General features: G+C 38.9%; 1 protein-coding gene across 5 annotated transcripts in view; it reads right to left on the reverse strand.

Moving 5' to 3' along the window:
* Positions 1-11,296, reverse strand: part of LOC143040602 (uncharacterized) — a 57,950-nt gene extending 46,654 nt beyond the window's left edge. For 2 of the 5 annotated variants that reach the window (XM_076211725.1, XM_076211723.1), the window contains exons 1-2: positions 10,658-10,684; positions 95-266 (exon numbers count right to left, since the gene is read on the reverse strand). In XM_076211725.1, coding sequence (XP_076067840.1) covers positions 95-266; positions 10,658-10,669 — 184 coding nt within the window. In that variant the 5' untranslated portion in view covers positions 10,670-10,684. Of the gene's footprint in view, positions 1-94; positions 267-10,657; positions 10,685-10,846; positions 11,040-11,190 lie in introns of those variants that run through there. The other 3 variants (XM_076211726.1, XM_076211728.1, XM_076211727.1) reach the window with 3 other exon arrangements.
* Between the last annotated feature and the right edge of the window lie 2,878 nt (positions 11,297-14,174).

Raw genomic sequence — 14,174 nt, forward strand, 5'->3', positions numbered from 1 at the left:
AGCATTACATTAATCTAAACAAAACAATGAAAAATTTCCCTTTCCCATTAATGAGGATATCTCATGAATGATACAAACATTTTGCAGCCCTTACCTTCTGGATCCCCATCTTTCCGACTATTCTTTAGGGAGAGAGATGTTCCTGGGGCATTTGACGGTCCTGCTAAGCCTTGAGTAGTAGAAGCTCTAAAGTGCGAGGAGTCTTTATGGGATGATTCTCCCTCCTTTCCCCCTCCCCACTCACTTCTACTGTCACGCTCCATGACCTGCAAGCAAGGTGATGTGTAAAACCTATATATTCATATCTAGAACAACTGGCCAAGTGGGTTAGGGCATCATTACTTGCGGCGAAGGTCGAGGGGATGGCGGTTCGAACCCCACCACCGGCAAAGTTGAACCAAGGGCATGGTTCATTAAATTCCAAGCTACAAAGTCCTCTGTGAGGGGCATCATCCTAGCCTCCCGATAGGGGGGAGTTTGTGACGTTAAACCATATCATCATCAGAACAGAAAATCAGGGAGAGACATATACACATATTAATCCTTAGATGTATTATCCCATTCTTTACTGAAGGGGTGCCACAGAGATTAATAACATAAACCGGTGGTGTCTACAATAATAGGATAAATCTAAGAATGGAAGGGGCCGCCTTCCTGTCTACCCTGTCATAAGCCTTTTCCAAATCCATAAAGGCTAAAAAAACATTCTTACCTTTTCCTAAAGCTTCTCACACATCTGCCTTGTCACAAAAATCCGATCCACACAATACCCCTAGTCCTAAACCCACACTGTTCCTCACTAATTACTCCCTAATCCTCTCAATCAAAATCCCCCCCCCATAAGCCTTCCCAACTATACTCAATAGATCCCTCTGAAACTATTACACTCACACATGTCGCCCTTTCCCTTGTAAAGTGGAACTATATAGGCACTCCTTCAGTCTTCCCACACTATACACTTTTTGGGACATAAATCAAATAACCTCACCAGCCAGTCCATCATCACTTTACCTCCCCCCTCCCCTTTTTTTTTTAGACACTTCACATGACACCCATCTAACTCTGGTGCCTTACTTGCTCTCATTAACTGCTTTCACCTCATCTTTTCTTGTTTCTCCTCTACTTTCCTTATTCATCACTGTCATTTTCTTAGCAGTTCCCACTGCAACTACCTTTCCCTCCCTATCCTCCTTCACATTTAGCAATTCCCTAAAATACTCTGCCCATCTTTCTATTACTGCAGTCTCTTCCATTATTATCTCTTCATCCGCACATTTTACTTTTTCTTCTTTACTTGACATGTCTCCTCTTCCTCTCTTAATTTCTTTCCAAAACATCTTTTTATTACTTTAAAATTTTCAGTCATACTCTTACCCCATTTCACATCTGCTCTCCTCTGTGCTTCTTTTATCTTATGCTTTACTTCTCTTCTCTTTGTACCTCTCATATGATTCTCTCCTATTTTGTAACCAATATGTGAATGCTTGTTTCTTCTCTTCTACAACCTTCTTTGCTTTATAATCCAACCCCTCACTACCCATTTTTCTATTTCCTCATGGCCTCCTTATTCTACACATTACCTTTGCACACCTTGTGACTCCCTCCATGAGGCATCCTTATTCCTCCTCCACTCCTGGTTTTACTCTATCCTTCACTCCCTCACACTCTTCACTTATTTCTTCTTGCACTCCTTTTCTTTCTCATTTAAGCAGTTTACTCTAAGCATCTCCCTACATTCTGTCCTTTTCCTCTTTCTCCATCTATCCTCTACTCTCAACTTACCTTGCACCAAAAAATGATCTGATATTCCTCCCAATTTCTCCCCTTAGAACATGTAATCCTAAACTCCTACTCTTCTCATTACCACTATGTAGTCCATTAAATCCCTATCTACCAACCTTCCATCCATCCCCCTCTTCCATGTGTACTTATGCTTGACTTTCTTCCTAAGCACTGTATTTGCTATCAACTCTCTAGACACATCTGTCTATTGGTTTATCCCCTACCTTACCAGTGAGATCTCCCAATACCACTACATTGACATTTCTCCCTAAACCCTCTATGCATTCCTTTAAATCTATCCAAAAAGCCTCCCTTTCCTCTACACTCTTCTCACTACCTGGCCCATTTGCACTTACAATAACCCTATCTCCCCAGTTTCACCTTTCTTCACATTAACCTTGAAACCTCTTCCAATTCCACAAACAAGCTTACCTATCTCTTAACTCACTAGTATTGCCACCCCTTCTCTCCTTCATCCTTTCTTCACTCCTGACACCCTCCCAACTACACTCCCAAACTCAAATTCCCCCCTCCCTTTCAACTTGGTTTCACTCAATGGCAACACATACATCTTTCTTCTCACAAACATACCGCCTATCTCTTCCCTTTTACTCTCATCTGTACCACATCCATGTACATTAGAAGACCTAAACCTTAGGGTTCTGGTTGGAAAACTCCCAGACCTTATACCTTTCCTTAAAAAAGATCACAGATGTGCAATTTTAAATATGCAGAAAAACACTCAGGAAAATAACTGATTATAAACCAAGTAATTTTGTCTATTATCTAAGATTTTCCAAATCAAGTGTTCCCCAGTTCCTTCATCTAACCGCCCTCTTTTATGATATATATATATATATAATATACACACACTCTTGTTTCTCCTTGGAGAATATTTTATATACATTTGATAGCAAGCTAACCAGTTGGTAGTTACTAAGGCCCTTCTGGTCTCCTTTTTTATGAAGCAAAATCACTATAGCATTGCACCAGGATTCAGAAATGCTTTCTTGACACAAGCACTGGGTGTACAACTGAGCTAACTTAATATGAACTTCTTTCAAAAGATCTATTGTTATACCTTCTTCCCCAGGAGCTTTTCCTAATTTCATATTTTTAGAGCAACCTCTACTTCTTCCTTTGTAATTTCTGGTACAGTACTGTTTACAGATGTTACTGACTCAACAACAGTCTTCAACGAGTAAAGCTCTTGGTAAAATTCTTCTACTCTTATTACCAGTCTGTCTCCATTTAATGATATCTCCATTTCTATCTTTCAAACATATCATTTGCTGTCTTCCTTAAACATGTCTGCCCTGGGTTCCTTTAATAATTTTACTTTTCCAAATAGTTTCCTCTATTTCATCCATGTTTCTCTTTCTTTGATCTCTGCCTTTTGTTGATAAACTTTAGTTCTACTCTATTTCGTTTCTCCTAATTTTAATCTGCATATTCCTTCTTTTAATCAGGTCATTTGTAGCTTTGGAGTGCTTGTTTTCACTAGTACTTCTTGTACTTCCTACTTTCTCTGCCGATTCCCTAATGATATTCATAACAACTTTGGTACGATTATGCCTATGTAGGCGTCATGAGGCACAAGTGGGTACACGGAGATGGTATCTGTGTCTTGATTATTTATATATATATATATATATATATATATATATATATATATATATATATATATATATTTGTGGTTTACGCAAGTCACTGTTGGATTCTGTGAACTGGTTTAATCATATTTTCTGTGTTTGTTATCATTCAGTATTGAGTAATACAGCAGTGACTTTATATCTTATACTGCAAGTAGTGTGATGCAAATTACATATGGCAGCCAATGCTGCTTGCGAGAATTTGAGTCATACCAAAGTGGTGAAATTCAAATTCATACCTTTGACAGTGTCCTCAATAATTCTTAGAGTTTTGAATCTATTTCTAATTTATTAGAAATTCCTTCTTGTTATCCTTAACCTTAAAACTGGTTTATTTCTCTCGGCTCTGAAACTGAGTTTAACCCCTTCGATACGATGACGCCTACGTAGGCGTCATGAGGAGCAAGTGGGTACACGAGGATGCCAATGTCTGCATCTTGATTATATTTTTTGTAGTCGTACCTGCGTGACCCCCATACTCTGTAAACTGGCTTCATCATATTTTCTATGGTTATCAAAATTCACGGGTGAAAGAGAACGAGCAATACAGCGGTAACTTTATTTTTCATAATGCAAGTATACCCCGTCTGGGGTATTGGTTGCTTGTTATTGTGGCAAAGTAGCATGCAGTCGATACTTTAGGGTCTATATGGGGCGCCCCTACGGACCAGAGCCACACATCATTTTGTCTATGATAGAAGAAATTCTGTTCATAGAGAAATTATGACACTTTTATACTACGACTGTCCCTCCGTTATGCTGTCCCCCAACCCCTTGTTGCTGTCCTGTACCATTTCTCTGAGTATTCTCTTTCTGATTGGGGGAATTCCCTGTGGTGGGGGAAAAGAATACTGCCACCAAGTTTTCCCACTTGGATCGTAAGAGGCGAGAAGAAAGGGACGGGGAGAGGGACTAGGCATCCTTCTCCCTGTAGCCCCAAGGGGCAAATTCCTAAAAATCAAAGGAAAGGCATAAGGGGTGCTGGGGGGCCTCGGGCCAGCACCCTAAGGTTTGGGTCTTTTAACGTGCGTGGATGTGGTACAGATGAGAGTAAAAGGGAAGAGATAGGTAGTATGTTTGTGAGAAGAAAGTTGGATGTGTTGGCTTTGAGTGAAACTAAGTTGAAAGGGAAGGGTGAGTGTAAGTTTGGGAGTGTAAGTGGGAGGTTATCAGGAGTGAGGAGAGGGCGAGAGGAAGGGTGGGAGGGGTGTGGAGTGTATTTAGGGATGAAATGGGTGGGAGTGTTTTTATGCCTTTCCCTTTTTGGCTACCTCCCTTGGAAGGGGGAAAAAGCCTTGGTATATGTATGTATGTAAGTATTATGACGCAACATCTCACGTCAGGCAGCTAATGCTGCCCGCAAGATTTTGGCCTGTAGTGAAGGGGTTAATTGTACAACCTACCATTCTATGGACACTACCTATGTTGACTTTATGACCATAACATTGTTAATACTTTTGTTCTCATCTCCTAATACAAAGTCTACTTCGTTCTTTGTTGTTCCCTTTGGACTTCTCCAGGTCCATTTACAACCTACATGCTTTTGGAAGCATTATTCTTCTATTGTAGTTCCCTGCATAATTGACTAATATTCTCACCTTTCATTTCTTTCACCTACTCCAAACTTCCCAATGCATGACAGATTTCCCATCTTCTTCCCCACATAATGGAAGACTGCATTATACACAATCATGCACGCAAACAACACAACATACGCTCTATAAAGGATTTGTGTGAAAACCCAGTTTCGGCTATGGCATTCCTTGGGGAGACAGGACTGCTCAGACAGACAGTCTGGGGAACTACAACAACAACAACAACAACTAATTAAGAAAATGACAATACAATATACCTTTTTTTTTTTTAGCTTTTGTAGATTACGAGAGGGCCTTTGACTTGGTAGAACAAATAGCAATACTAAACTTGCTATGCAAGCAGGGTGCAAATAAACTGATCATAAGGGTTCTAGAAAAGATTTATGTGAAAAGTACTGTTGTCATTTAACTACATGTACAAAAAATATCAAGATCAAGAAAGTGATACAAATTCAGCCAAATTATTTACAGCTTGCTGGGAAGAGATTATCAGAAGGATGAGTTGGGAAGAGAAAGATTTAAAGATTAATGGCGAATATTTAAATCACCTAAGATTTACAGATGACATTATTCTTATTTCAGAAAGAGCAGAAGACTTGTATATGCTGAGTGATCTGAACAAGGAAAGTCTCAAAGTAGGTTTAAAAATGAATAAGAGTAAAATCAAAGTAATGTTCAAAATGAAAGTTCAAAGTAGAGAGATTATAATCAATGGTAAGGGTCTTGAAGTTGAAGAGTATAATTATTTTGACCAAATGATGAAAGTGACAAAAGACCATGATAATGAAAAAGATGTATTACACTTGGTTGGAAAGTGTTTCTTAAGTATAATAAAATCCTGAGAGGCTCTCTACCTTTATGTTAGAAATGCAAAGTTTACAATCAATGCATTCTGCCAGCAATAATCTATGGATGTGAGACTTGGAAATTGATGAGGGTGATGGAGGCAAAACTGTACTGTGGAGAATGGAGAGATTAATGATGGGAATAATGCTGAGAGATTAAACAAGAGCAAGTTAGAAGAGAGAGCAGACTACAGTGAAAGATATTGTGGAGGCAGTAAAAGAGAGGAAGTGGAACTGGGCAGGTAAGTTAGCACAAATGCCTGATGAGCGATGGAGAAAATGTGTTACCGAGTGGACACCGCGAGATGGGAGGTGTGGAAGAGGGAGACCAGACAGATGGTGGATAGATGAGATATAGAAGTGGAATGATGTGGCAGAGGTTGGCACGGTCATGTGGATCTTCCAATGCTATTAAAGAGGCCTTAGTTCAGCAGTGGACTCAGGATGGCCGATTTGATTGATTGTTTCTCCTGTCTATGTACACTGAAGATGTTTTAAAAGATAAAAGCACTTTATCTATAATCTATTATTTTCCTTGGTGGTTTTCTCCACACACACCCACACATGTATATAAAATCCAGACCAACAACAAACAATGAATTTAAGGCAAAGTTTGATGAACAGAGGGAAAGAATCGGGACTGCATAACTATGGCTTCAACCCTATGTATTATCTATATATTCCAAGGGCTTTTCCTTGCTTATAAGAGAGGTTGCCAAGTCAAATGGCCTATACCCACTCCCACCCATTCCACTCCCATCGACCACCCTTTACTCCCTCTCATCGTAGCTCCTCATGGATGAAGTAAAGAAGGTTGTAGAAGTGAGCATTCACAGGCTGGTTGCAAAGTAGGATGAGAGAAATCAACAACAAGGAAAAAAGAAGAAAAGCAAACAGAGAGAGAGAGAGATGTAATACAGGGGAGGAGTATGACAGAAAAATTTGAAAATAAAAAGATATTTTGGAAGGAAGTTAAGATAGGAAGGGGAGGCGAATAAAGTAGAAAAGGTAAAAGGTGCAGATGAAGGGATGATAATGGAAGAGGATGCAGTCAGGGGAAGACTGGCAGAGAATTATAGGGAGCTGCTAAATATGGAGGATTGGGAATGGTGGTAGCAATGGAAGGCACTATGAAAATGACAGTGATGGGTGAGGAAAATGGAGGAGAAATAAGGAAAGATGATGTACAAATAGTTATCAAAATTATGAGAGCAGGTAGGGCACCTCAGTTAGATGGGTATCATGGGTCTGAAGAAAGGAGGTATAGTAATAGTGGTCTGGCTAGTGAGGATGTTTAATGTGTGTTTAAAGGAAGGTAGAGTAACAGGACTCGAGGAGTGCCTGTATAATTTCACTTTACATGGGGGAAAAAGGGACAAATGTGTGTACCAGTTTTTCGGAGGGATCAGTTTGTTAAGTGTAAATGGAAAGGCTTATGGGTTTTCCAGCATTAATGAATTTGGAAAATGCTTCTGACAGGGTAGACAGGAAGGCACTGTGGGAAGTTTTGCAGATATATGGAATCAGGGGAAAGCTGGTAAGGGCAGTCAATAGTCTTTATAAGAGTAGAGCCTGTGTTAGAATTAGATCTGGAGAGAGTGAGTGGTTTGAGGTAAAGGAGGGACTACATGAAGGATGGGGATTGGGGCAAGAGATTGGAAATGGTTAAAGAAAATGGTGAAAAGTGGGAAGTAAGCCAGTTGTTTGCTGATAATACTGCACTTGTGGCAGGGTCAAAGTGACTTAGTGATGGAGTTTGGGAAGGTATGCAATAGGAGAATGTAAGGTGACAAGATGAACAAGGGGAGAGTATGGTAGCAATTTGGAAGTAAGCCTTAAAGACAGAGGCTGGAAGATGTGGACAGTTTTAGGTATCTGGGGTCGCATGTGGCAAGAAAGGTAGGAGTGGAGGTAAATTATAGATTGAGAGAAGCAAGTAAATGCCACGGGGGATTAAAAAGTGTAGTGAGAAATAGACATTTAGGAATGGATGTTAAGAGGAGATTAGATTGTGCTGACGGCACTGTATAGGGCAGAGACATGGAATTTAAGAGATGCAGAGAGGAAAAATTTAAATGGGTTTGAGATTAAATGTCCGAGATGTATGGTAGGTGTTATAAGGTTGGACAGAGTAAGAAACAAGGTGCAGAGGAGAGTGGGGGTGGAAAAGAAGATGGCAAATAAAGTTGATGAAAGAGTACTGTGATGGTTTAGACACATGGAAAGAAACAAAGAAAGATTAGTAATAGAGGTGTGGAAAGCCAAGATAGATGGAGTGAATATGAGGGAACAACCAAGGATGAGCTGGATGGATGAAATGAAAGGGGCATTGAGCAAGAGGGGGATGTTTGTTGAAGAAGGGAGAGGGCAGAAGATAGGGTTGAGTTAAAAAACAGCTGTGTATAGATGATATTGTGATGCATGGAGGGTAGTGGGTAAGGGATGGGAGGGGGTTGGGGAGTGGTTATGTGTGAATGATATTTTCATGAATCCCAAAGGGATTTCTCCCCATCTTCAATGTTTCTGCATAAGGGGATGGAGAGGGGGGTCACCAATCAAATGAAGCAGCCCTACTGTGGATATGCTGTGCCTTGCTGTATAGCTTTTGACCCAGGGCAATGGGAGAGATGCAGGGATAAGCCATCATCCATGAGGAGCCAAGATGAGAGGGATGGAGGGGTGATGGATGGGAGTGGAATTATGCCTTTGGACTTTGACTACCTTCCTGGTAAGGGGGAACAAGCCCTTAGTATGCAAGTTTTCCTGAAACATTTCCACCTAATAATTATACCCACTTCCTGTGATAAAGATGGTGACTGTCTTTTTAAAGTACTGACACATTGACTTAATGTCACGTCCCATTGGGAGACCACTTTGATTTTTCCAACTCAGGGCCACATCATCAAATTGAAGACATCATCCTAATAATTTACCTTAGTAACACATACGAGTCAAGGGGTTTAACATGGATGATGTAGGCAAGGTCATCACATTATGACAACAGAGCAATATGCAAAGTAATGGATTTAATTAAACAAATTTCGATTTAAGAAGGAAATAGACAAACTGGTTTACCAGTACAGTGGTTAAGGAGTGGAATAGACTTAGTAACCATGTAGTAAGTGCAGAAACTATTGGTCATTTTAAGGTAAGGTTATAACTTTATGAATGGGGAGGATAAGTGGTAATGGACATGTAGTGTAGGCCTTATGGTCTCCTGCAATCTCCTTCATCATCTTCTTGAACATCTGGCACACCTTAATGGTTTCAATTATGAGAACCCTTTAGTCCCAAGAATACCCCTAGTTGAATAATACTGCATGACACTACAATGAAACTAAGTTATGGCACCATACAAATGAAACAGAGCAATATCAATCCTCACTACATGTGCTATACAGGTACAGTGCTTCAGCTAGTGTTCAGTAATATGACAGTTTAAATACAGTAATACCTCTGAACTCCTTTTTTAATTTGTACATGGAGGCCATTTATGTTCAAGTTCCAAAAACGTTGTTTAATTTGAGTATTAATGTACACATACAGTACCCTATTTTTTCTTTTTCACCTTATTTTCAAAAATACTGTCTTCCAGGATACTATTTTTTCATCAAAGCATAAAATGCAGAACTACTACATGAAGCAGCCATCGTTGTTACAAGTTCCAAAGCAAGTTTGACTTCTGGGTTAAAATTTTATGGAAAAAAATAAATTTGATTTCAAATTGATTGACCTCTGAAGTGTTTAAGTTCCTGCATGAGGGGTGATTATGGCTAAACTAAGTCACTCTTGTCCCTCGATCCTTGCAGTGACCGAGCCGAGGCTAGGTAGAAAGAACTCTAGCTGGTGAAGATCAAGAGTCTCGCATTTATAGGACGTAGATAAAATGGCCACTTTCAATGGCGACTTCAGTTCCAAGATTATGCATAATTTGAAAGATCATCCCCAATAGTTTTGCAATTTCTAGATTATGTCCTATAAATATCAATATATTGATCACACCATGCCATTAAATTCTCTTACAGTATATCACCACAATAAAGAAATAAGCGACCACCACAATCTCACCAATTTTGTAAACCTTCTGGGCTATTGGTCTGGCAAAAAAATAAACAAACAAAATAAATAAATTGCATGGACTTTGCTTTCAAGATTCTTAAGTCTCTGTGGTTTTATCTGTACATTCAGCAATTCAAGATAATCACTAACAGATTAGTAATCTCAGCATAAAATGCATCATCATCTTGGATCTGGGCACTCAAAGTTGGTCACAATTGTATCAATAATCACTAATGCATCTTAGTGCTCTTTATCTTTTTTCTACAAAATCTCAACTCCACCTTTTTCTGCTCTTCACTTTAATTGAACTAATAATATCTCCATCATCATGGTCACAATTTCCTTAACTGGTCCATTGTTTGAATTAATAATTCTTGTATACAAGCCAAGAAAATTGATACAGGTTGCTACTTAATTTATATCACCACACATCTACACAAACCAATGTCAATACCATTATACTACAAGTAACCTAACTTTATTGAAATGTTGGTTAAAATCCCTGGGATGAATAATGTACATTTAGCCCTACAATTCTCCAGGAGCCATACATTCAAAGTATTAATGCATAAAGTTAAACAGACCAAAACTATTCTCTATTAAAACAATTTTTACAGGCACTGAGGTCTCAATGCACACTACTTACGAGTGCCTTCCATTACACAAATACTACAGGGAGCATTACACAAATACGAGAGCTGATAATCATAATGATTGGCACAACCTCAACCTGCATGGGTGTTGGCACTTCTGCCTTAACCTATCACTAAAGAACACAATTGACAATGTACTGTATCCAGATAACAACCGAACTGTGTGCTTCATAAGGATAATACTGCACTGGACAACTATGAAAAGTATTATATATATGGTCAATGGTCAATATACAAAGCACTCGCAATCTATTATCCACCTGGATGTTCAAACTTGCAATGCCATTCTTCACCTCCCATAACAAATATTGGCGTACCCTGAAAGTATCACCTCACTGCTAATTCGACCTTTCAAGGTCTTCAATGTTCTGATGATGAAGTTAGTATGCTAACGAAAATAATAAATGCGACTATAATGATGACACACGAATTTTGTGAGGTGGTCAAGACGATTACGTCTTGTCGCTGAATGTTTTTAAGGCTTTCGAATATTTAAAGAAGCTTTTCTGCAAGCATAATTAGTACATTAGCTCAAACTATGTAATCCTGGGTTCAGATAACAAGTAAAAATAAACGACAGATTGCAAACGAAGAAACTACGCACCTAGACTTGGGAAATTGGCAAAATACCATTAGTAGTTCTTCTTGGACGACCAACTATTAACATCAACTTCGCCATGATGGAAACAGGGCTGCCAACATAATACATCAGACTTGGAGTAACATGAATTATTCAAATGTTAAGAATAAGTACACCAGTGATTAATAAGAATAGTATTTTTTAAATATATTAATTTACTATGTAACCCGTTCGAAAGTAAACCGATGAAACGCTTGCCACTACAAAGATTGACAGACTTACCAACTTATCGGACACTCCCATTCATTTAACACAGGCGTACACTCGTAACACGGGCTCGTACGATCATGTGTAACTTGTTTTGATGTCAAATAAAAGGCAATAAAAACTAGTATCTTCATAATTAGCCATGTTTTATAGCTTCCACACAATAAATGTGACTGTCTGAACAAATTATGTAAATATACCCGAGACCTAAGACTTTATTCATTATTAGAATGAGGTAGCCATGCAAAACATGAACTAGCTCGCACAATTTTGTATGTGACTTAACCTCTTAATTGCTAAGTTTATGTCAGTGCGTCGGGCATTTCTCCAGTTATAGTTTTCCAAGGATAAAACGTTGTGTGTTCATGTGTACACAAACTCGCAATCTAATTGGACGCGCATTAGTACATAAATATATTGATGAAACGTCATCAGACCATTTTAGGTTTACGATATAAAGGTTCCACAAAACTAAGATAAAACGCCAGCAATTAAAGTTTTGATATCTCTCTGTTTTCACTTTAGAAGGCCCATACCTAGCCTGAAATTCATATACTATTTCATCCTTATTTTACAATTGCCATATTTAAATTTGAATTCATGTATTGTTGCCGCTTGCGCTACACCCATGCTAAACAATTACAACTATTTATGTATATATATGGGGAACTGCATTTCTCCACATCCTTTATAGATGTAGTCTTTCTTAATTTGTTCCCCTCCCCTATTCCTAATCAAGAGATATCTTCTGTCAACTTAGTCCATCTCATATAGCGACCTGAATATTATAATCCTCTCACTTCTTTCTCTTCGATCTTTCAAAGTTGGCAGACCCAGTCCTTTTCGTTTTTCCTCATATAGTTTCTCTGCCAGGCTGGAGACCAGATTGGTTCCTGCCCTTTGTATTCTCTCGATCTTGCTTGTATCCATCCCTCTGTGTGGGGACATACCACTGACGCATATTCCAGTCTTGGGCGGATGTTTTTTTTATGGGTTGTTCATCATATCCCCATCGATATGGTGAAATACCACTTCAATCTTCTGCAGATATGTCTGTCAGGTGACAGGTTGTCTTTTATCAACAATCTTCTAATCTTCTATCCTTTTACACTAAAGTATATAAGGCGTCAGATAACAATGATAATTATTATATCATTTACCTTGACTTTAGCAAAGCGTTCGATAAGGTGCCACACCAGAGACTACTAAATAAAATCAAACCCCATGGCATAGTAGAAAAAGTGTTAAAATGGATTAGAGCTTGGGTTAATAACAGAAAACAGCGGGTCACCATAAATGGAGTAAAATCTAGGTGGGGCAATGTTACTAGTGGGGTCCCCCAGGGCTCGGTTTTGGGTCCCTTGTTGTTCATTATGTACATAAACTACTTAGTTTGCGGACGACACTAAAATAGGACGCCTAATTAGGTCAGGAGACGACACAGAGATTCTGCAGGATGATCTTAACAAATTGTTCACATGGTCGGTGAAATGGCAAATGAACTTCAATATCTCTATGTGTTGCGTGTTAAACGTAGGGCTACACAACCCCGAAAATAGATACAGCTTAGATAACACGCTTTTAGAGAAAACTGAGTGCGAGAGAGACTTGGGAGTTCTAGTGAGTCCGGACCTTAACACGAGGAAACAGTGCATTAGCGCCAGGAATAAAGCTAACAGAGCATTAGGTTTCATTGCTAGGACGGTAACGAATAGAAATGCAGAGGTAATTATTAAACTCTATCTAGCGATAGTTAGACCCATCCTTGACTATGCGGTACTATTTGTGGTCTCCATCCTACAAAATGGACATCAATTCACTAGAGTCAGCACAGAGAAGAATGACCAAAATGATACATGGACTCAGAAATTTGCCTTACGAAGAGAGGCTTAGGCCTTAACTTACACTCTCTGGAAAGACGCAGAGTGCGGGGTGATCTAATAGAGGTGTTCAAGTGGATCAACGGTTTTAACAAGGGTGATGCAAACAAGGTCATCATATTTAGATAACAAGGCAGGACTCGCAGTAATGAGTATAAACTGGACAAATTTAGATTTAAAAAGGAAATAGGCAAGAATTGGTTTACTGATAGGGTGGTCGACGAATGGAATAAACTTAGTAACCATGTAGTAAGCGCTGAAACTATCAGTTGTTTTAAGAAACGATTAGACAACTTTATGGATGGGGATGACAGGTGGTGATGGATACGGAGCTGCTTAGTATGGGCCTTATGGTCTCTTGCAGTCTCTTTCATTCTTATGTTCTTATGTTCTCCAATATCTTTCTCACCCTTTGCTTTTATAGTGGATTCACTTCCCAATGAATAGTTTAAAGGTAGGCTTTTGAAACTATTGCCCATTACCAGTAATTTGCTATTGTACTGAAATTATTTTTTCATCTTTGGGCCCATATGAAAATTATACCTACATCTTTTTGAAAATAATATATACTCCTTTTTGCTATAGTTTACAGTTATCCTCGTTTATTTACTTTATTGTAATTTTTGTATCACCTGTAAATATGTTGGCGTGTTTTCTTGCAACCTCCATCCTGCCATTGGCACAAATAAGAAATATCATTGATGCAAGCGCCGAACCTTGTGGAACTCCGTTCATTATTGTTCTCCATCCTGACGTCTTATCTTTTACTACTTTCATATGTCTTCCATTCAAAAAAGTTTTCCATCAGTTCCAGTAGTTTGCCTCTTGGTCCTCCAATACGTTCCAATTTCCACAAAAATC

This window comes from Oratosquilla oratoria, chromosome 29 (genome assembly GCF_046742065.1).
Source record: "Oratosquilla oratoria isolate Oo_2021 chromosome 29, ASM4674206v1, whole genome shotgun sequence".
NCBI lineage: Eukaryota > Metazoa > Arthropoda > Malacostraca > Stomatopoda > Squillidae > Oratosquilla > Oratosquilla oratoria.